The 24,826-nt window shown below is 38.5% G+C and overlaps 1 protein-coding gene across 4 annotated transcripts; it reads left to right on the top strand.

The window, feature by feature from the left end:
- The first annotated feature begins 354 nt into the window (after positions 1–354).
- On the top strand, positions 355–23,230 carry abhd13 (abhydrolase domain containing 13). Of its 4 annotated transcripts, none has more exons than XM_015052851.1 (2): positions 355–435; positions 19,513–21,109. In XM_015052851.1, exon 2 carries the CDS (start codon positions 19,547–19,549, stop codon positions 20,600–20,602), a length of 1,056 nt encoding a protein of 351 aa, XP_014908337.1. In that variant the 5' UTR covers positions 355–435; positions 19,513–19,546; the 3' UTR covers positions 20,603–21,109. The 4 variants fall into 4 exon arrangements, with proteins under 4 accessions (XP_014908337.1, XP_014908336.1, XP_014908338.1 ...); XM_015052850.1 differs by lacking the exon at positions 355–435 and adding an exon at positions 17,956–18,179 and having other exon boundaries at positions 19,513–23,230; XM_015052852.1 differs by lacking the exon at positions 355–435 and adding an exon at positions 18,229–18,517 and having other exon boundaries at positions 19,513–23,230.
- The last annotated feature ends 1,596 nt before the right edge of the window (positions 23,231–24,826 follow it).

Below are 24,826 nucleotides of genomic sequence, written 5' to 3' on the forward strand. Positions count from 1 at the left end.
CTCCGGGGGGGAACGGCGTCCTTTTTGACCGCATACCCCCACCTCTTCCCTGACGTCCCCTCTCCGGGCTTGTTCGCTTGTCAGGGGGGCGCGCAAGGGAGACCAGCTGTTGCGAGCCTCTCGGTGCTGATGCTGCGCGTCTGCCACCGCTCGATCCGCAGATTCACTTAAAGGAGAGCCAGCAGCCCCCTCGACGCAGGTAGACGGGTTTCTCGGAAAGCCTCGAATCGGTTCTCCCGGTGGCCACTGTCATCTTGGACCTCGGTTAAGTTGCCGCCATGTTCGTCTTGAAACACTTTTTCGGAGAGCTGAGTCTGTTTGCGTCATCTCCATCGTTGTGATAGCTCCATCGTTGCGCAGTGGCGGAGCAGCTTATTACCTGTATGCGAACCACACAAACGCAGAGGCTGGGGGAGAGACCGCAGACACCGAAAGGTGGTAAACGCTGTTTTTTTGTGTGTGTTTTTTTTGGCAACACGCTGTGATATTTAGAGTGGTATTTAACTGTTTTGATATGGCAAGAACTAGCACACACTTATAACGAGATTTTGCTCTTTGGTGCAGGGTACAACGCAAATCCATTCATAACACTGCAGTTAAAAGATTACTTTTGACACATATCCAGACACAGTGGGACATCAGGTACTTTGGGGCAGCATGAGTAAAAGCATTTCGTGCTTGACTTGAAAAGTATATGTCAAACTCAGGGTGTCAATATATTGGGCTTGGAAACATATCGGATAAGTGGCGCCACCGTGGGTGGGGGATATACAGAGGTGGTGCCCAACCCTCCAGATTACCTGCTACCTGGCCAAAAAGTCCTTTATAATGTGCATACTTATTATTTATTTATTTTTATATGAATTTACAACTGTAGAGAATTGTGCTCAAATTATTATTTTTTTTAACTTTTTTTATTTAAACTCTCGACTTTAGTTAATAACTAAAATAATTATTGAAAAGTATTTTAATTTCAATCAAGAGGCAAATCTCACATAGAAGACTAAATAAAACCAGAGGGGAGAATTTCAAAGAATTTATTTGTTTATTTATATAAATGTGTATTATTCATACTACTAAAAAAGGCTCAAAGTTCTGTGTTATGGCCAATATAATAAGGAGGACTACCATTAAGAGCTTCAGGAGTTACAACACACAGATATATCCAGGACAAAGGCTTCATTTGTTGCAAATTGTCATTTGGAGTTGTGTTACGCAAGTCAAAAGACGACATCAGAAGCGCCCTGCCTGGGGTTAATGAGAGAACGGACTGGAATTTGGCTCAAAGGTCCAAAAACCTCTTTTCAGTGAAAAGTCAAATTTCCATTTCATTTGAAAATCAAGGTCCTGTTGTCTGGAAGAAGAGAAAGAAGAGCACAGAATCCAAAATATGTAAGCTTCTGTGTGAGCTTTTCACAGTTAGTGAGGCCAGACAAAGAGAGAATGAGAAAACAGGAAAGAGAATAAGTTTAGGATATCAACGCTTTTCCGTTCTTCAATTTATCTATTCACTATATTTCCACACTTTCAAAAAAAAACAAAAAAACTCCAGCTTGCATGGGAACCATCTGGTGGAGTCCAACACCACTCCAAAGAATCTTAGATTAGCCAAATATGACTCACAAACTTATTAAAAAATAATAGTTGTACTTGACAAACTTCCAGCACCACTGATATCTCACCTACTACAGTGAAGTTAACCCTCCTGTCTCTAAAAAAATGCAGCTGGATTATTTGCAATATTTTATCCAGCTATATGTTATTTCCCTGAGAATCCGTACATGAAGGAGAGAGGTTTGGGGGGTTTGTCTTCCTTCAGTGGCACATCATCACCACTCCATCAAGGGCAACATCAACAAACAACAGTTGTCTAAAGACATTCACAATATAGAGAAGATTTCGCCAACCATGTGTGTCTTTGGACTGTACGACAAAAACAACGAAGAGGAGGAGTAGTCAGGGAAAACAACGCATGCTCATGGAGGAAATGCAAACTCCATGCAGAAATATGACAGCATGGATTTGAACCTGATTTTTATTTTATTTTTTTGCTTCAAGGCAGCAGCTTGCATTGTATTATGTTCAAACCAGCTAAAGTTGCTGAAAGAGATCATGTCCACAGCCAAGATGTTACACGGAGGTTCAGCTTGATTGATGTTTTGTGCTTGTGGATGTTTACCGCCAGTGTTCAGAAGTGAAAATAAAGATGCTGCTTTGGACAGCGTTGTTGTGTCACTGCTAAGAAAGCTCCGATGCTCATTCAGCACTCTTTCTCGCACGCATTATGTCACTGCATAATGCTGTGATTATGCCTCATAGGAATTGATGTCCTACTTTGACAGAAATTGTCTAATTTTTGTCCTTTAACTGCACAATTGCACAGCGAATACTTTGTATTTGACCCTGAATGTGACTTTTTTGTGTTTGTGCTGGTATTCAGATGTGTGGATCGGTGGATTTGTCTCACCCTTCTCTGTTGGGAAATACAGAGATAGACTGGATTATCATAAAATAATTTCCATATCTTTTGACTTATATCAGATCCTGACAGTGGCAGCCACGCACAACATATGGAGAGTTGTCAGCTTTCACACGTACACACGCTCGTTCAGTGTTTTCTACCTGTTATGTGTGTGTGAGGGAAACACAAGTTGTGCAACAGCAAGAAAGAGAGAGCGAGCAGAGAGACGGAAAGGGGTGGAGGAAGGGGTGAGGGGGGGGGTTGCATCTGTGAGATGAATGCAGATAGCGAGCCCTTAAATCTCGAGCCATCACAAGAACAGTAGGGGCTGGCAGACATGACTCATCCACTATCCATGCAATGTGTGTGTTCTCTCTGATGCGGCATGTGTAGAATTGATTATCTTGTGTCACTGTAGTGCTACACCTATTGTTACATAAAACAATCATTTGCACAGTTCACTATACTTTTTTGTAAGCAATGTCTGCATTTGTCTTTACAGAATTGTGTGATTTGTAAAAAAACAAAAAAACAAAAAAAAAACACCTTTGTAAGTCAGACAAGGATTATGTCAAAAATTTGAAATGATCAAATAAACAGCATGAGCGTTTTTAGTATCTACTTAGATATTTTTTATGTAGTTTAAACAATAAAGCATACACAATCTGTCTTGATTTTGCAATTCAAACATAAACTGAAACTGATACAGTACTGATGCTTCAGCAAAAAAGACATTTGCATTTCCTTGAGACTTTTAAGCACTTTGATCTTTTCTTTCTTTCATTTTTACTACATTCCCAAAAGCTTTCCAGCTTGGGGGGGGGGAGCGTAGAGGTGGCTGCGAGCCTGGACCCAGTAGTTTCACACAGAAATAGAACAAGAAAAGGGAAGAATCATCTCAGTCTCGACATGTTCACTTTGCAAATTATTCACCTACCTACTAAAATCGTCACGAAAAAGGAAAATCAATGTCATTTTTTTCTTCTCATTCTTCCCTAACCTTATATTTGTCACAGGGCTGTAGAGCTATGAGTAAATAGAGTAGTACATAATAATTATCATTGTTCTCAATGGGTTTTTTTCACTTTCAATACATTTTTATGATTATACTTTTTTGATGTTTAGCCCATTTTTTGGCTGTTTGGAGTCAAAATCAGAAATGGAATATAAATTTGACTAATTGAACAACCCTTACAATTCATTATATTTTCTCAGCGTTGCCCATTCCTTTCCTACAGCCGCTATCTGAAACATTCCTTTTCAAATCTCCTTGACCCTGATTTGACTGTTTTTTTTCTCTTCTAATTAAAATCTTCAGGCCATCTTTCTTTTCTCCTCCCTCTCTCTCTCTCCTTGTTTGGCCTTCATCAGTCTGGCATGAAGAGGGGGGGGAGGTGGGGAAACACAGCCACATCACTCTCTGATTGGCTGAAAGAGACACACACCCTCCACCCAGGCTCATTGCCCTGCCTTGGATGTTGCAAACTGGCAATGAAAATCTGAAATAAGATCCACTGAAGAATATTGCTTTTATACTGATTTAATTATTTTGATCATCATGTGAGACTAAAACCCTCTCACGGTGATCACACAAGTCTTTTTTATTTATTTTTTTTAATAAGATCTTGTCATTTAAAGCTGAACATGTCATCATGCTGTCAACAGCGATCCAAGATGGATCCAGTGTTCCTCACTTGCTCCTCTCCTGGTTCTCTAGTTTCGTCCAAATAGGTGGATGTTTGTTCTTCCTTCTATTACTGCCTCCAGCTGATTTTTCTCCTTTTTGAGCCGTCTATAATTTGGCTCATGTCGAATTTCAGTCAAGATTTAGATGCAATTTTGCGCATGAACCTCCCCCACTCCCTTTGTGCTGCCTTTCTGCAGACAAGGGGGTTTTACTCTCTCTCTGATCAATTAGCACACCGGATTGCCATTAAAATAATAATAATAATAAAACAAAAAAAACGCTCTAAAATCTTTCAGTGGCTCATCATCACAGATTTCCGTTCCCATCAGGATATTGAATTCCTGGCTTATCACATATTCCCACTCTTCTTTCTGGATATCTGTATTCATCCAGACTGCAGCTTCAAAGAAAATACCTGTCAGAAAGGTAACACAGCTTATAAGTGTGTAACCTACAGAATACAAAGACCAGGTCGAAAGCACTTAGTGCGGAACCATCTTTCAACACTATGAGTTTATTATTAATATTTTAAGTTTAATAGTAGATTAAGGGCAATAGAAAATACAAATAGATAGAGTTTGGTTCTAAGACTTCAATTGGTGTAATTTGAATTGGTGAAGATCAGGAATCTACACAGGTCTTGTGGATCTCCTACTCTGTACTCTATGAATTCCCACTGTAATCCAAATATGAGAGGGGAATAGTGTAAATATTTATTAGTTTTCCTGCAGAATGATCCCCACACAAAAATCTCCTGTTCCTCCTTGTAAAACTATTAAGTTGATCCCTTTATTTTATTTATTTATTTATTTATTTATTTATTTATTTATTTTTATCTTGTTTTTATCTACTCCCACCGGCTCCTCACTTTCAGATTTTTGATTAGATTATTATTCTATAATTATTTTGTAATTCTTTGAGATCGTGCATAATAAAGTACCGTCAGAAACTATTTCTGCATTACTCCACATTGCTGTTCATGTTACTATTTCTCCATTATGTTTTTGTTTTTGTATATGTCACGGCAGATTACAAAGGTTTTTTTTTTTGTTTGTTTTGTTTTGTTTTGTTTTTCTAGGCAAAGTTTGTTTGAATTGAAATGTATCATTTCTCTTGCTGCATAGAAGGTGGCACCCATCTGGGATTGTTTAACTTTTCACCCCGTTTCATACTCATATCAGCCCCTTTTTGACAGGCATGTTTTATGTGATGCTGTTATCTGTTCATATACTAGACATACGACATGAAAACACTTTACCTTTGGGTGAAATTTCCATATCATTCTTTACCAGGCTTCCTTAAATGTAAGTTATTTTGCTAAGTTACCTCAAGTTTACTCTTAAATAAAGGTGCAGAAATAAAATGACATGAAGATAGCTATAATACATCCTGTAACTCAGGCAAACATAATTTAACAACAAGGAACACCTTAAAGAACATTTTTGCCATTCACAGAAGCTTTCACAATGAAGCAAAGCAGATTTGTTTGGTATCTGTACACATTTCAGAAAACATCCTAAACTCGTAGTCAGCCTGAGAGTAAACAACAGAAGGCAGACTTTACATGAGCTGCAGGGCTAATACTCAGGCTCTGCACTCCAGCTGAGAAAGCTCAGGCCCTCCCAAATTGTTTATGTCACCAAGCCTGTCAACAGCAACTCAAGCTGGACCCGGTGTACCTCTTTTGTTCTCCGTTTCCGAATTCTTTCTCACCTGCTCGCTTTTTCTGTTGAGATTTAATACAGATTAACTTGACTAAAATCAAACCGATTTAAACTAGCTGGTCCTCCTCACCTGCACAGACCTGCTGGCATCGTTTGAATTCAATATCCATTGTGTGCTGTGAGTGTACATAATTTTTTATTAGCTAAATGCGTTAGAGAAAAAAAAAAAAAAAAAAAAAAACATAGAAGACCTTGGATGAACCATTTATTGTTGCAAAAGCATGGCTAAGCCTCAGAGTGAGCAGCAGATAATGAGCCTGACATCTCTAAATGCATTTCCCTCTCACTAATCTGTGCTGTCAGAAAAAAAGCGCAGTCTGATGAAAGAGAGATGTTGTCCCCTGGATCCAACAAAAAAAGTACCAAAAAAAAAAAAAAGGCATATTTCAGCCTTTGAAGAGACAGAAGTGGAGTTAAATCCTGGATAACATGGAATATGAATAGCATTATGAGTTTCTAGAGCTGAAATTATTTCACCTTTAATCTTTCAGGAGTCAAACGCTCAATATTCACGTAACTACCTAGCATATGTTAGGATGACGTTTGGGAAGTGAGCAATTTGTAGCCCATCACTGCTACAATGCAAAGAGAAAGGAAACAACATTGAAATTTCAAAAAGTCAAGATTTGAACCCACGATTCTCTGAGACGACAACTTCACCACTGACAAGGTTTTGTCTTATTCTGTCTTTTTTTTTTCATTTTCTTCCTACATTTCTGTAATTAAAACATTTTGAAAAGGAAACATATTTTGTGGAGTTCTAAGATAGGTAAGGGGCAAATAAAATCATATTTCAGCAGTCTTGGTTAGAAATGTGGAAGGCTAGAAAAGTAGCTTTTTACAATTCCCAATTGCCATTGAGTTAAAGTTTCTATTTATCAACCACTGATCATGTCTTATCATGTAGTCACCATCTACCCAGATAATTAGCACAGTGATTTTTGCCATAAAATCACAAACAAAATAAATAACAGCATCTGACTACTGTAAATCTTTATTTGTACAGGTCAGCCTCACTGAGACCACAATTAATCTCATTTTCAAGTAGAACCTGTTCACACAAATAACACTAAAACAAAGCTAATGCAACACAAATAAGACAACGGATACCAAAACCACTAAAAGCAACAACAAGTCTCCATTATCTGAGGGTCTTAAAAAGGTGCTTAAAATCTCAGACAGAGCTTCGATTTCAGAGTTTGTGGTCTTGCTGTAGAACGTTCCAGAATAAGGGGGCAGAAAATGCAAAACTCTGATTAGCCAAAGTACTGACATAAAACGTCTGTAACGGAAATATCTGTGCATGGACAAAAATGTCCAGCTGGCCAAAATATACAACATGCACTGATGTGTTGGAGACTTACGTACTGTTATGAAACTCAAGGCACTGTGTCCAACAGTGTCAGACAGCTGGCAGAAGCACAGGAAGGAAACTGGCAGCAGCGAGGTGTTTACTGGCACTGACAGCAAAAGCAAGTTCTGCTCTTAAAAAGAAATCAACCCTTGATTTTGGTTTAACAGTTGGTAAATATGAAAATTAAAAATAAAAAAAAGAGTGTTTCATCAATCATGACGTCAAGGTATTTGCAGTCTGAAATAAATTAATGCATTCAAACATACAAGATCATTGGATAATTTCATTAAATGAGATACTTGCTGGTGTGCTGTTAGTTAGAAAGCAAAATCCGCTTTCATTTTATTCAATTTATTTTCACGTCTGTTGCAACTGAACACTTTGCTAATTGTGGTGTATGCTAATTCTTAAAGCTGGTGCCTAGTCCAGAGTTTTATATTTATTACAAATCGACACAGTTGTGTTTACATTCAACATGAGACATGACATCAAAATATGCTACGATAGACTTCAAATGCAGCAGATGTGTTGTAATGGATATGATGTCCTTGCCATAATAAAACAGGGTCATCATCATATACCTGTATAACTGCACAAGACACATTTTTTGTGTTTATAGCCACAGCTAATTGGTGACACCCCTTCCTAGGAGGATCTTCAACAGTTGGTTTAAATCATATCTATACGCTGAAAAGAAATTAGACAAAAACTTGGCCATGGGGTACATCTGTTTTAATTCATTGAAATGATTCTTTCTTGCTGCTTATGTCAATGCATTTGTCACAATTTACAGCACGGGACATCAAACAAAATTCTAAATTGGTCAACTTAGAGGCCAGTTATATTTAATACCGCATTGCTTGATCAAACACATTGAGGTTCACTAATTTGTTGGAGCCATCTCTTTGTGGTTTCATTATGAAGTATCCAAAATCAGTCCGTAAGTCCCGCACGCAGAACTTGACTGTGTACTATGAAGTTAATCCAACCTTCAGATTGAGGTGTTTTAGAACAGGAACATGTCCAAAATATGCAGAAATCGACCGCTTGTTTGTCTTTACATCTGAGATTCCAATGGGGAGTGGTTACACGCTTTAATATCAAAACCAGAATGTAATCTCCATTGCAGTAATCTAGCCTTCCATGCAGTCCATCTGTTAGTAAACAAAGCTCAGAGTTATTCATTATCTAAAGTCCAGGCTTGCATGATGATTTTCTGTACTGAGCCATTGCTCTGCATCTTCTCTCTCATCATAGTGACTGACTGACCTCAGATGACTTTGCAGAAACACTCTGCAGTCTACGAGCCACGTGCAAATCGAACCCCCTCCACCACCCAACCCCTAGTTGTTGCACTCTCTTCTTCTGATCACAGCATCTGTGTTTCTCTGGGCGATGCAAAATCCTAGGAATTACTCAATTAGCAACAATTGCATATCTTTCTCTCCCTCTCCGCTCCAAATGCCATTACGACAGGGTTAAATGTAAGGGTAGTGTCACTGTAAATTGCATTATCTGCCCATTTGCGGCTCTGCAAATGTGATCTTTGAAATAAGCTTTTGATGTCAGGGACGCTCTCTCTTTCTCACACATTTAGTCGCAACTTTGCTGTCAATCTGAAGACCATTCCCTTTCCTCACTTGGACATGTCCCCTTCCTTCTCTCCTCACTGCAAGACTGCAAATTTCTACCAAAGACAGAGTAAAGTTCAGCAAAAGGTCAAAAGCGATACATTCTGTGTCGTCTCTGTCTACTGTGCCTCAGCATAAAACTAGGATTGAAGAACGTTGCCGTGTTTTACCTCCATAAGACAGTTTCAGCCTGATAGGAAAATAAGAAAGAGACAGGTATGCTCGGCTACCTTTTTCTGTCAAGGTGTGAACAATTTCCATAACCATCAAAACCTCCCGTTAACAGTGATTTATGGGACGACATCCATTCTCACTGGCGGCCCCTGTTCTCAACCGAGCTATAATGCATCGCACCACTGTGAATTTCGATTCGAAGGCCGAACTCCGGGTAGCATAAATGATATGCTGAAGTTATGTCTGTAGTTAAATCAATCATCTCAAATGGATTGGTATCATCTGACTTTGAGAGGCCCCATCACAGAGTGGGGCTAATTTATGGGGTCGCAGGGGGGCCATGGCTTTGGCTGCAGTGATGCACTGTAATCAAGATAGGATCCGGAGCACAGTGGCCTGGGAGAGATAAATCAACCAGATGAACTGCTGCTGTATATTGCTGGGTGGTGAACTAGCACATGCACACGCAATATAGGACAAAATCTCAATGACTCACTTAAGCAAACATTGCAAACAGTCATCAGGAAGTGCATGTTCACGCACACACGCATGCACGAAGACCCAGAACGAGCTGCTCTCTGTTAATTCCTGCCATTACCAGTGGCAGTTAAAGGTGTCTCCCCAGTGCAAAGCTGCCTGTGTAAAGTACCTTTTCATTAAGTTCTCATTGTATGGGCCTCTGGGTGGCGGTGGGGGGGGGCTGGTGCTTGGTAGTAAGTACCTGCGATTGTGTGAGTAGGACAGAGGAACATTGTAGAAAAAGGTAATAAGATGAGTGGAGGAGACTGCGATAAACTGAAAGGTTAGCAGAGCCAAAGTTGTTGTTCTGTTTTACTACAGAAGGAAAGGCTAAAAGATAAAGGAAGGTGGATCTCTGACCACATAACATTTCTTGCTAATCCCTGGATATCACTGAAGTCTAGAATATTTAAACCCAACCATTTTGGAGGCACTTTTCCTCTGAGGCAAATAAAAAAAAAAAAAAGAAAGAAAATGTCAGATGCCACATGCTACCTGCGCTAACACTAAGTGACACGGATATTTGAGAGCAACTTAAAAAAAATCGATAAAGCTCCTGTATCCGAAGCAGTGAAGAAGTTAACCTCCCAGATGACATAAGCTAATGCTAACTGTCTAAATATTAGCCTCACAGACAAGGACACCCCGAGGATGGTGCTCTTTTGGTCTGATCTCCACAGCTCTCCATTTTGACCATGCAGTGCTCCGTCCTGAACATGCTCTGTTAATCAAGTGATGGCTTTAACAGCTTCTAAAGCGAAGCAATAAAACAAACCACAGCACCCCTTCCATTACGCCTCAGTTTAGTCATAAAGGCATTGGAGGTTAATGTAACTCATAATATAAAAGGTTATAGTGGAGCCAAACAGAAGTTGACGATTAGACCAGAAAAAGCAGGAACCTGTCGCAACCCACGGTTTAAAAATATGTTTTGCATGCACCAAAACCATTTTACCTATTATTTTATAGAGTAATATTTCATTTGTCCCTCAATATTAAAAGTTAATGATGCCAATGGCAAATTGACAGGCAAATGGAATCACACAGTGGCCCGCTAAAGATAAGCAACTATAATACAATAAAATAAAATAATTGCACAACTGAATCAAAAGTATACCCTTCCAAAAAGGATAACACGATTTATTCAAAGTTCTACCTTGTTTATTAATCTTTGAGATACAGAATTTACACTTTTAAATTATATATTATTTAAACATGGGCTGAAATGCCTCCCAGTTGTTGGTTTTGCGCATTTCGTCACATTGTACATAATCATATTTTTTGTTTTGAAATAGAAATACATATTTTTCTTCAGAATATGTATCAAACAAATGTTTGTTGGCATCGATATCGAGTTTTAATACTGTAACAACCCTGCAAGCAAAGTTCACTGCATCTCATGAACATGAGCCAATAAATTCTTAAATATTTGGATGATTTTTCAAGGCATTTCCTTACATTCTTCAACCATCTGGCAATAAAAGCTTTTTAAATAGTCCAGTGAAATTTTTAATGCATCTTAAAACCATTTTACTAAGTGTGTAAAGGAAAGGTAAATGGCAGTGACTTTCCTTTTTGCCCCATAAAGCCCTTCTACACAAGTACATGTTTTTTTTTCCCCTTTTCCTTTCCTATCTCTCCACCTTCATCTTCAGGCAATATTCCAGTTTTTTACAGTTGGATAACCTAAAGTCAGCTGACCTTGGACCTGATTCTTGTATAATGAAAACTTTTCAAACTTAAATTGGGTCTTAAGCTCACCATAAAAACAAGAAGACATTTTACACATTTCTGCCCTTCGGTGCTAAACAAACTTGTCACTATGCTTCTCATCTCATCTCCACAAGAGATTTGTATTATATCCATCTCTCTCTTGTAGAGCTCGGTTTTTCTGAACAGTGCTTCAAAACCCAATTCTAAAATTGGTTAATGCAGAATAGTCGCTTGAGGTGTTCAGTACTGATAGGTACTTTTTCTCGAACCTATATAAAAAGACCACAGACAACGTATATGAATTTCATAGACAAAGCTTTTGCAAAAGAACTCTCCATCAACAACCTCATCAGCCGTTCACAGAGAATTCTGATCTCCTTCCACGCGAGCCCCTGTTTTATTGTCAAGCAGAACAGCCAGAAAAAAAAACAACAGAGGTCGTAAAACATTTAACCTAAACAAACCAGCCAGGTGTGATATCTGATCTACGGTCTGAGCCCAGTTCAGCTCTAGGTCAAACTGTCAACAAAGAGGGAGGATAAACAAGAGACAAAATACGACTGCTCACAGGCAGTTAGGAGGTATTCTGGTTGATAAGAATTAAGGTCTGGGAAACACAGAGTTAACTGTCTCACACGAAGATGAAACGGTCAGTCGTAACCTCCAGGTCAGTTTATACACACATAAGAGAACACTTTAAACTAAAAATCACAATAATACTGATTAACATTAGACTGAATATGAACTAAATTAATAACAAAATGATAATACCAAAAGGCAGTCGTAACCTCCAGGTCAGTTTATACACACATAAGGAAGAAACACTTTCACAATAACATTAGACTGAAAGTAATAACAAAATGATAATACCAAAAATCTCTATCAAGTACAGTGTCCCATCTTTAATTATTTATTTTTTAGTAAATGAACCACAAAAAAGAAAGTCGTTCACATCTTACGAAGAAATATTACCCACTGGAGAGCGGCTTCTTTACAATCTGATGGAAACTAAAGATCCGATTGAGACAATTAAGTGAATTTCTATTTGATAAGGCTGGAGTGACTAAAATATGCCAGTAGATAGCCACCATATGTGTTTTTCAAGCAAGTCACGTATGTCAGCATGGTTTGCTGACACACTGACAAATCATGACATCTTTCTACTACTTTTATGAGTTCCTTCCTTTCTTCTGGTTCGCATTGAAAATACACTCAAATTTATCTTTCATTACATTTGCATCTTTAATTGTACAAGAGTACTCAGTTTTGGCTTTTCAGCCCGTCTTCAATTTCAGTACATGGACTGTATACCAACACACCCAGACCTTGGAACCCACACTCCTCAGCACAAACACATCTACTTATTAAATGAGAAATGAAAGATGACCTTTCAGTCCTCACCGGATGAAACAGCAACCTTTAATCCGGACCACAACCCTTCCGTTTCTACTGGAGACCAGACTCTACATGTCCTCTGGAATCAGCGGTGTCAGAAGAGATCTTCCAAAGCAACTCAAATAACCACACATTGTCTAACTGACCTTCACAAAGTGACTAAGCTTCCTCTAAATTGAGTGAATTTACTCTTTGAGTGGATAGGGATATCCTTTGTGAACCGTTGTGCCCTAATATCAACCTCATCGTTTTGTACCTTTGACTTTACGTGAATGTGACAGCATTTTTCAAAGAATACGGCTTCAGTACTCTGTGAGTCTTTGCATGCGGTTTCACAAATAGTCCAATGACAGCTGTTGATGCTGAACTTCTGCTATAGTGTTAGTTTATGGCTGTGCCTCTGTTAAATGGAGAATGTGCATTGTAAAGGTGGACGTTTGTAGTTTTCTTCCCAAGATGAAGAGTTCCATGCAAGTCGACAAATGAAGCATGGTACGGTAACTGAGGTTAAGATTGAGTCTAATGATAGGTGGTGGTTAGTGAGTGCTGGAAAATACATATTATCTCAATTGCTGCACTTAAGTGCAAATGTGAGGTAATTGCACTTTTCAGTTCCAAACAATACTGATTTCTATAAACACTAAAACATCAAACATGGATTACTAATTACTAGAGGTATGTGTCCTACCTAATCTTACCTATGCAGGAGATTTACTTTAAAACATGTAACTTGTTTATTTTATTAATACTTTACACTTCCGATGTATGATTATGCATCTAAATTAACTACATCTAAGCATGAAGAAATGAAGCTCGCCTGTGTAATACCAAGTACTAAAATAGTGAGTATGTGTGCTACTTATTATGAATCTGATTTTTGATGCACTTGCTGTCCATCTTGTACATTATGTGTTTTGTTAATAAAAGTTGTGTAACCTTTCCTGGTTTGTGGTTTATGTTCTGAACTATACTCATTTCAGCAATGGAAAAAAAGAAAAAAAAAGTATATATATATATGTGTGTGTGTGTGTGTGTGTGTGTGTGTGTGTGTGTGTGTGTGTGTGTGCAACAATGAATATAGCATACTAATTAATTGCATGAAATATTTACAGCAAGGGAATTAGAAGAGATGCCACAGTTTAGAGATTTGAGTGCTTGAGTTCAAAAGGACTATTAGTAACCTCAGAGGTTTTAGCACACAGTTGCTAGATCAGTTGGGGCCAAACTAGCAACTGACTTTGCTTTCAATCTTCATGCAAAGTTAGATAAAATGTCTCCTGACAAAAGCTTTCTGCCAAATTTACAGCCATTAAATAGGCAGCTGTTTTTGATTACTGGCAGGAAAGGATAAAAAGTGCGCATAAAATACCAGAAGATGGATAATGACCAGTTTAACATTATCCATACTGTAAAGATGCTTAAGATGTGATTACTTTCATTAAAATGGCCTAATTTTCTCAGAATACTTGAATTTTCTGCATGTAAAGCAACCAGGTGTCTATTATAAGTCTCCCATCTTTACACAAAAGCCTCATGTTACAGTCCGATCCAATTAGTATGCCCAGTTCCCATGTAATTACCCTGGATATCGCAAGATGATTGCCATATTTCACGCAGGATAAACATATGAAGACACAAAACTGTAGGACGGCCAATTAAAGTGATAGATATCATCATAGATGCAACAGAAGGCTTACTGCAAGGGAAATGGGGGAAATGTAGCCTTTAATAAACATTTACTTCCTCTGCCATAGCACTGCTGCCTAATTGCTGCTTTAGACATCCAGCGATTTCCAGTTAATTTATTCCTGGCAGTCACACTGTGTAGGTCATGCTTCGCATGGACATAGTGCCAAGTAAGGGTAGCTTCCTTTCGCTCTACCTTTAATACACATTGCTAAAAAAAAAATGTGAACTCCAAATTAAGGTTGTCTTTAACTATATTACAATAAATTCTCAACGAGTTAAGAGGAAATGTCTTCAGAGTTAAATGGGAAAATAATGTAATGGCAACAGTTGCAGTCTCTTAAGTGTTTTGTTTAAAGTAAGTTGCCACAGCGTGCCCGTCCTTTCTGACTCAGATCAATGCTTTGTCTCCAAGGTGACAAGATATCTGAATTGTAGCCATAGATACTAACATCACCTTTGGTATGACATTGTATTCACATTCTACTGGTCATAATAATGACTTATTTCAGATAACCATAACCAGAACAAAAAAAAAAGGGGCAACGACTGCAAGAATGATAAACAGCAATAACGTCACTGCATCGGTCATAAAACACTTGTGACAAAACTGAAACATCAGCGCTCCAGCAGTAGTTCAGGTTCAACCTTTAACATAATCAAAGGGAGACATGGCTGCCTTTTGGAATGCCTACTTCGTCCCTGGGTGGCCACTGGTAGCACGCTGTGAGGTGAATGATAAGTATTTCCGTCAGCCTGGTGGTAGCATATTCCCTGCCAGGTCATCACAATGACTCCCCGTCATATAGCTGCTCTGACGCTGTGTTATTGAGCTAAAGCCCTCCAGCTGTTTGGTGCTATATTTCAAGTAATTGAGCCATGGGATCTGGAGTGCAGTCACAGAGAGGGGTTGTGTGGAAGATTGTCGGTGTGTACGTGTGTGCGTAATAGATGTTTTGACTGCCATGTCAAAGGTAATTGAGTCATAGGTAAGAAAGAGTGAAGTTGCCAGCTGTCAGTCTCTTATAAACCAAATCCATCAGAATGCAGCACAGCCTATAATTCAAAGAGACAAGTATGAGTATGTGTGTGTGTGTGTGTGTGTGGATACATGTTGCACTATACAGTTTACTGCATTTATATGAATAAAAACAATGCTCCTTACTGCACAAGGCTACTGGCTACAAAATGATGCCATAGCTCAGATTTTTGTATTTAACTTCTCATCTAAATAGCACATATGTTTGCATTCCAAAATGGCAAAGTAAGGTTAAATCCTATTTTACCCCTGTCCCTCACTTTTAGCTCTTAATCCTGTGTTTCCAAGGTAAGTCATTCTAATTGCAACTGTGATGTAGAGGCAAAGCAAAGAGGAAGGAACTATCTATTAAAATTAAAGTTAAATTTATTTTTTTTTTTAAAGAATTAGAAGAAATGTGGGAGCATGATCTGCAAGTATTTTCTAAAATTAAATATTTTCTAGGTTAATACATTTTTAATAGTACAATAGTGTGTAGTTTTTAAACTCACCAGGCACTTTTTTAGGTGTCCATGTTCCCGTGCTTGTTAACTCGGTTGGGGAATCAGACAATCACAGCAACATGTGATAAAGACAACTTGGTGAAGCTTAAACCCAAGCATCTGAAAGGGAAAGAAATGGTATTAATGTGACTTTTGAATCCAGCATGATCGTTGGTGCCAGACTGGCAGATCTGATTACTTGGAAAAACAGCTGATCTGGAATTTTCACACTCAGTCATCTCTTGAATTTACAGGGAATGAAAAAAAAGGAAAACAAAGAGAAAATGCCCAGTGAGCAGCAGCTGTGTGGACAAAAGTGTCCTGTTGATGGCAAAGATTAGAGCAGAATAGACAGAAACTAGTTCAGTGGTAATTCATCACTTGTTACAAGCAAGGTATTTGGAATAACATCTGATAGCATCACACCTAATGTCCATCTCCTTCTGACCACAGTGGATTTCTTGCCTACTTCCAGCCATGGGCACTAACACAATCCTGTACAATCACTGTCCAGATAAGACAGTCTGGACAGCCCTTCTCCTCTTTGGCCTGTAGAATATGGCACCCATGATTTTTTTTTATTATTATTATTATTTGAAATGTGGACTTGTCAGACCACAGGACACTTTTCCATTTTGTGTCAGTCGATCTCAGATGAACTTGGGCCCAGAGAAGCCAACAGCATTTCTGGGTGTTGTTGATACATGGCTTTCACTTTGCATTGAGGAGTTCTGACTTGCACTTGTTGATGTAGCAATGTTCACTGACAATGGTGACACTGCAGTGACTCCCGAGGGATCGAAGGTCAGGGCATTCAATGTTGATTTTTGGCCTTGTCGCTTACTTGCAAAGATTTCTCCAGATTCTCTGAATATTTTGATGCTAATATGGACTGAAGACGATGAAATCCCTAAATTATTTAAAATTGGACATTGGGAAATGTTGTTTTTAAACTTTTGGAATATTTGCTCACACTGTTGTTCACAAAGTGACAAAACTTACCCCATCCTCCCCAGAACATATTGCAGGCATCAAATTCAAAATAAATTTGAAGAACTAGAAATTGTAAAAAGGTGACCCGCCAGTGTTGTTACTCTGTATATAGTATATAATCCACTGCGTCATATGTGTGATTACACTTCAAGAAATATCTGAAAATGATGCATATCTCACTTGCAGTTAGTGAGTCATAGGTTGCTTTCACGTGTTTACATTTCCCCTCCCAGATGTGAATGCACAAACTAGAAGCTTCACAATGATAAAACTACATATAACGTTTGTTGCAAATTTTGGCCTATCCATGGTTACGATGTTGTCCTCCGTGTCACTGTAGAACTAAATCAAGAAAACTTGGCTGATTAGCCAACAGCTGTGCTAATTTATGAAATCAGTCTGACTACTTCAAGGTGACACAATGTGTTACGATGCAAATCACAACAAAACCAAGGAGCAGCCTAAGAAGTGGGAAAAACTTCAATAAACCCGCCTTAGCTGATTTTGTCATATTTGTGTAAACACAGCGTACTCTTCAGACAAGAATACAACAGAATATATTCATTTTTACTGTGTCTGCAGCAACATGTAAAGGGAAACACACGAAATATAGACAATTGGAAAAGTAATGGCAACTGAAACGTGAAAATGTGCAGCACTGACAAAATATAAGTGGAAAACTGTACAAGCAGGAATAAATTATAAATGGATGGGGTATCCTAAACAAACTATGCAGTTATAATTATGGCTATGTAGGAAAATGATCTGTGAAAGATCTGTACAAGGAATATGTAGAACACACACAATGTGGAAGTATACAATCAAAAGGAATCGAAACATGGACGGACGGATGGACAGACAGAGATAGAAATATTCGAAATCCATATTCTCTCCAAGAGCGACATCTGGTGGATAAAGTTTGAGAAGTACAGACAGACAGAAGTACACATATTGTTAATTGCATGCTTTTATTTCTTCAACATTTTTCTAAACTCCACCATTTAATATTGTGTTATATCAGTTTTTGTCAAGGTTGTCATCTGCGATAACGCCAATTATGCATTTCTAAATGGAAACCGATCACATATCTTCCGGAACTCCTTTACGGACTGAGTTTCATACACGGAACTGAATAGGGGTTGCGCCAGTAATGCTAACCTGTGTAGCTATCTCTACTGGTAGTAGGTGTCATTCAGTTGTCTTTCCGCATTAATTATAAACTCGTGAACCGATCTAAAGCTGAATGACAGTTACTTCGCCGTCTTTGTGTCGTTATTTTGTAATCAATCCATCCAGCTGAGACGTTAAAAATGAGAGAAGGGTGAGTAGCTGGCTACTTAGTCCACCCTTTGATGACAGCTAGGTAGCTAGCTTCAAAAGCTACATCCAGCCGTGCTAACAGCCAGTGGCTGCCAAAGATAGCTTAGTTGGTTAGCATTCTTGGCACTCAGCTAACTCGTCTGCATTTATGGTTACATTTCTGACGGGGTTTAGTTCACATTTAATGGAAGTATCTTCTTTATCGATTTGGGAGTTCCTTGTGAAAGACTAGAAACACGACTTACAATGAGTTAGGTTGCCGTTTGACGTTATGTGCATAGCGGCACAGCTACCTCTGAAGACATCCAACCGCAGTATGCCTTCATCACGGTTTCCCAGGTTAACAGTAGCTTGTACAGTGTCTTCATTGTGGGTGGGGCTCAGTCATTTTTCGTTCTTGTATTGTTATTATGTCTCAGAATGCTGATGTTATATTTTGTCAAAATGGCCGAGTGTTAAATTGCTTAAATGCCACATTTTTTATTTAAAAAAATTATCTCATACAGGGACTCTCCCTGTAATAGATAAGGAGTTGTAGTTTGCTCTGTAACATTTCTCAATCCAATAAGCATCATATTAATTTTATCATTACGTTATTTATTGTATGTTATGTTTGTTTCCTATGGATTGGCAAACATTTAAACATATTACACCAAGACGGATGTAGATTTAACATAATACATCAGTCCTCTATGTTTGTAGTGATATTATACAAAATGTGCCCTTTGGTTTTTCTTGTTTGTTTTTTATGACTCCCTGATTTTATTTTTAGGTGCCTGTTTCTTTCATATTTGATTAAATTTCAGTTTGATAAGCATCCAAGTTTTTTTTGTTGTTGTTTTTTTTGTTTTTTTTAGGTTATTAATTTGACCTAATTTCCCATGTATGTTATTTTAGGTTGCACAACACCATGTGCAATTATGATACTGATTATGCGTAGCTCACATTTTATGTTTTCCTGTCCTTTTTCTTCACAATATCCAGATACTGTTTGTGATATGGCACATCATGCTGCTCTTATTATCAACTTAAAATCTATTATTTTTTAGATTTTAAGTTTTAAAGGTGTTCTCTAAAGTTTAATATTTTTGAGTGTAATTCTGATCTTAAAATTATATTTAATATTTTGAGAAAACATTACATAAGTACCTTTATGTGTTTCTTTTCAAATTTATCTTACCAGAAATAATAAGCATATCCATTGCCATGCCTATTACTTTATATGCAATATTTATTTGAAAGAGAAATTGTGTGTTTTTTGCATTTTTGGTCTTTACAGATTTCAACAATTGTTTTTCCCTCTTCTGATTCTCATGGACTTTTTCTATTTGCAGATTGTGTATTTTCTGACCCAGCTCGTGTGCGGCCATGGAGAAGCCCTGGAGACTGTGGGGGGCAATGGAGCGGTGCACCCTGACTCTAGTATCCTGGTCCTGGGGTGCCTGCCGAGTTTCACTTTTGGCTCTCATCCTCACTTTCCACCTGTATGGAGGTTTTTTCCTCCTCGCTCTCATCCTCGCATCTGTAGCCGGCATCCTCTACAAATTTCAGGATGTTCTTCTCTACTTTCCCGACCAACCTTCCTCCTCTCGCCTGTATGTTCCCATGCCAGCAGGAATTCTGCACGAGAATGTGTATATTCGCACCAAGGACGGTGTGAAGCTCAACCTCATCCTCCTTCGTTACACAGGAGGAGATTCTGCTTCTGGCGTCACATCCACCAATCAGAGCAGCCCCACTTCCTCTGCTCCTCCTACAATCCTTTATTTCCACGGCAACGCAGGTAATATTGGTCACAGAGTGCCAAACGCACTTCTAATGCTGATCAATCTGAAAGCAAATGTGGTGCTGGTGGATTACCGTGGCTACGGAAAAAGCGAGGGAGAGCCATGTGAAGATGGGCTGTACCTGGATGCCGAAGCAACCTTGGACTATGTCATGACACGCCCCGACCTGGACAAAACAAAAGTGGTACTCTTTGGTCGCTCATTAGGAGGCGCTGTCGCTGTGCGTCTTGCGTCAGTGAACCCTCACCGCATAGCAGCCATCATCGTTGAAAACACCTTTCTCAGCATCCCTCACATGGCTGCAACTCTCTTCTCGTTCTTGCCAATGCGCCTGCTGCCCTTCTGGTGCTATAAGAATCAGTTCCTGTCCTACAGACAGGTGGCGCTGTGCCGCATGCCTTCGCTGTTTGTGTCGGGTCTGTCGGACCAACTCATCCCACCGGTTATGATGAAACAACTGTACGAGCTGTCCCTTGCACGGACTAAGCGGCTGGCCATCTTTCCAGAGGGCACGCACAACGACACGTGGCAGTGTCAGGGCTACTTTGATGCTTTGGAGCAGTTCATGAAAGACCTGCTGAAGAGCCACGCCCACGAGGAGAGTGCTCAGGCCTCAGCCAGCGTCACCATCATCTGACGGCGGGTTAGGGGGTGAAGAGCTGATTTAAGAAACTTCATTGGTTTTTGGAGTGAATGTACATTTTATGCTTTTGTTTGGGTTTTTTTTATTTTTTATTTCACTCTTTCTACTTTTCTGTAAATTTGATATGCTAAAAATATTTTCACTATTTCAAGAGTCAAGGAGATTGTAATATCTTCTTGGGTTTTCTTGTGCTTCACATATGAATGGATGTCTGTGATATGACCTTTCTATGAATGGAGCCGGAGCGTAGTTGCTAACGTCGCAAGATGTGCTGAAACCACAGAAGAATCTGATGGTGTGTTCTTTTGAATTTACCAGAAATCATCTGATCTAGTTTTAAAAGAAGTTTGACTGTAAAAGGCCCCGTGGCGTTCCTGTGAAAATTGATCAAGACACAATTGACACGTCCGTGTCTAATTTTGTAAATTAGAGTGGTGTGTAGAGGTGTACTGTAAATATCTTTGTTAATACACAGAACCTTTCAGCTCAGATTTAACCAAATCTTCCTTTGTGTGGGTTCTTACATTTTACAAGGAATACATTGAGGAATATAATGATGTGTCCCCAGCCCCCCTTAGTGTCATGTACACATGCAGCAGCTTGGCATTTCACAACGTTCTCACGATAAATATTTATATGCACCTTCAAATTTGGCCTTCCACATTAACATAAAGAGAAGCTGCTGCATATTTATCAATAGCTCACACCGAAGAAATGGTGAGAAATATAAGGTGACTTGCTGAGAGCCTATATCCTGTCAAACTACTTCTTTGTTAGAGATAGGAAGCTGCTGCTTTCTCAAGAATTGGACTCTTTCAAAATACAGATCCATCTGAATGAGCTGGAACCCTGTCAAAAAGTATGGTTGTTCCTTAAATTTAAATGAAAAAAGTAATACCATTTGTCAATTATTTTAAAAGTGTTTATGTTAATTTAGATGCTTAAGGCTTACACATAATTTAAACTTTAAAATTGACTTTCTTTACCTAATAAAAATAAAAGGTTACAGCAGGTTCAATAAAAAAAAAGCTAGGAATCTGTATCTCCATGAAACTTGTGAGCAAAAGAAAGCATACAGTGCTCTAAAAGTTCCAGTTAGACGTCATAAAACACCATGAACAAAACTCAGCAGATGACATGGCCCCGTAAACCATCAACAACCGTGGAAACTTCACACTGAACCTCTAGCAACTTGGATTCTGTATCTTTCCAAAATCCATCCTGACTATGATCATTTTGAAATGAAATGCAAAATTAACTTCTTTTTTTTCTGTGGGAAAAGGCCTTTCCCATTCACCTGAAAACCAGGCCCCTCTGTTTTCACCTCAGCCCAGGTAAGGTGCTTCTGGCGTTATCTGGTTTAGAAGTGACTTAACACAACCAATGAAACACTTATGAAACAGGTCTTGGATGCATCTATGTGGTTCCTCTGGAGACCCTGAATTGAAATGCAGTCCTCACTTTCTGAACATTTTTTTCCTTCCTCTCAACTATTAGTTTATATTCTCTTATGCATATAAGCTAACATTGAAAAGCTTTTTTTTGTTAATGACCCTTTGTGGCCTACCAGAAATGGGTCAAAACTACCTACTGGACTACAGTCAACTCAGCAGTCATCCCTATATTTCATATGACTTCTGTGTTCTATGTTAAACTGCTTGTATGCAGTTTAACATATTTCTGAGATTTAAATTTGGGGTTTTAATTGTTTTAAGCTATAATGATTCAATATCACTCAGTTTTAATTAATATATAAATGAGTTAAACTTTCTTTAAGTTGAATTACTGAAATAAATTAATTTCCTGAAAATATTCAAATCTACCAAGATTCACTCTAGCCAACATGGGAACTCTCAAAATGAGTTTTAGTCATTACTAAGCAACTAACATTGATATGCTTGGTGCAAAGTGGCAATACTGAGAGAAAACTGGTTGCTATGGTAATCAGCTTGGCTCACGTGGAGAATGTATTTGCGGTGATTCAAGACAAAATTTCCGCATTTTATTTCCAAGATTTGGTAATGTGAATAAATAAGTCATTAATAATGAGCAGGAAAGAAACAACCTAACAAGAAAACACTGTAGATTATTGGTGAACTGCAACGAATCCTAAGAACTACATTTTTGTGAACTCCAAAGGCAACATGTTCGTTTCAGTTTGTCCTACATGTTTTATGCACCGGCCAGATCAACTGGGGATTTCCAGTAATTGGTCAGCGCTTGTTCCTTCCCCTTTAAAACATACAATGTATGCTGGTGTGTGTGTTGCATTACAGTAGAGGGGGGGAATCTGTTAGCCCCTGAAACACTGGGAATAAAGTGTGAGCGTTTTTAGTCTAATGTGATTATTTATGAGCTATTATCCTTTGCATTTTAATTGTTAATTGAAGGATCCTGTCTCCCTGTGCTTCTATAGCAAAACGGCTTTTCTCTCTTAGGGAGGGCTTTTAATGAGCTAATTAACCTTTCCTGCATGTCTTCCACAGGATGGGGCTAAAACCTGAAGATTAAAATCCTATTATCCACTCTTGCTTTCTGAATGCAGCACACTGCACAGCAGTGGTTTGAAAGCCATTTGAATATATTCAGTAGGTCTCAGGCATATTAGATCAAAAAAAAAAAGAGAAAAAAAAGCAGATTGACAGCAGCGAAAAGACCCAACTGGTGTCTGTCAATGTAACTACAACTTGAAAATGGTCTGCGGCCACTATGAATGTAAGCGTGGTCTTTAGCTAAAATGCATCGTAAAAAAAGATTGTGTAATGATCGTCCTTCCTCCGACTTCTGTGACTTCTTACCACTGGTTGCACTAAACAGCTTCAGACAATTTTTGTATGATATCAAATCCATATGCTGATTTTGTGCAATCTAAGTTTAGCTGTGTGAACATCAACTTATTTTTCCTCCACCAGTTTTGTTTCAGATATCTCTGCTGACTGTCAAATATCTTCACTCATGAAGATATTTGCCTTTCACCCAAATGTTGTTTCACCTTCTAGTTTAAACCTATTTTATGAGTATAACACTTAATTTAGATTGTCACAAAATAGGGGTTTCTTTAACACAAAGTATAAAATAAAATTGAATGTCTCTTGATTTTTTTCTCTTAGGAAAATGTTAGGTGTGCAAAGCTACTTTGAGTGATATTTTTCTATGTTCTTAGAGTGATTGCTGTTGGAAATGTTGACATGAATTTATATTTTAAGAGTTGATGTTGCAAGCTGGCATGTGTTTACATTTCGTCTTGGCAAGCTTCTTGAATGAACATGCACAGTGTTGAAATACTTTGTGTACACGCACCTTGATTTTAAACCATGACTTCACTTTAAAGAACCATTGATGAGACATGTGAATGAGCTGTTTTTATCATTGGAACAAAGCAGTTGCTTTGACTGACTTTCCATTTCAGAGTTATGTATCTTTTCTATTTCTTTCAACTTCTTTTGTAAGCACACATTTTCACTTTCTATTTTCTGTATTGTAACATGCAATAAATTGATACAGTAAAATGGTGTTTTGATTCACGTTTGTTCATTTCTTCACGGATTGTCCTAAATTTAGCTATATTTATTGTACCAACAGCCCCGACCAGCTTTCTTGTCTCAGCAGAAGAAAAACTTTCCTAAAGCATAATGCTGCCACCACCATGTTTTTCTATGGGGTGATTCTTGATGTTGCCCTATCAGAATATCCTAATAAAATACTTTGTAAAAACTTTAAATGATATGAATGATTTCACATGGCACTGTAGAGAATATTCCACCATTACTTTATGTTCTGTCACGAACACCAGGAAGACCAAAGGGTTCAAATGTATTTTAAAGGCAAGAAAATACCAGGGTACTGTTTACATTGCAATACAACTCTTTAGTTTGCTACAGGCATTTAGTTTTGTTGTGGCAAGACTAGGGTTGCCACCCATCCCGTAAAATAAGGAACCGTCCGTAATTGACTGTTCAATGAAGCAGTTCTCATTGAACTAATGCGGGACGCGATTTGGTCCATAACCTACGGATATGTGTGTGTAATAATAAAGCAATGATCCCCGAGTACTTTGTATAGTAGGCTGCCTCAGTCATTATTTTACTCACGGTGTTGGTGTTGCGATATTGTGCCCAACTGCTTTCTGGGTAACACACACTAATCGACACGCTGCCGCCGGAACCTCCCCCCCTACCCGCTTTACACATACAGGGACTGGTCCCTTATTTTAATTTA

This window comes from Poecilia latipinna, unplaced genomic scaffold, assembly GCF_001443285.1.
Source record: "Poecilia latipinna isolate Pla-1442-1.1 unplaced genomic scaffold, P_latipinna-1.0 Scaffold1140, whole genome shotgun sequence".
Lineage (NCBI taxonomy): Eukaryota > Metazoa > Chordata > Actinopteri > Cyprinodontiformes > Poeciliidae > Poecilia > Poecilia latipinna.

What these genes read in the sequence shown, in the direction of transcription:
- abhd13 (XM_015052851.1), top strand. Translation starts at nt 19,547, where the DNA reads ATGGAGAAGCCCTGGAGACTGTGGGGGGCAATGGAGCGGTGCACCCTG.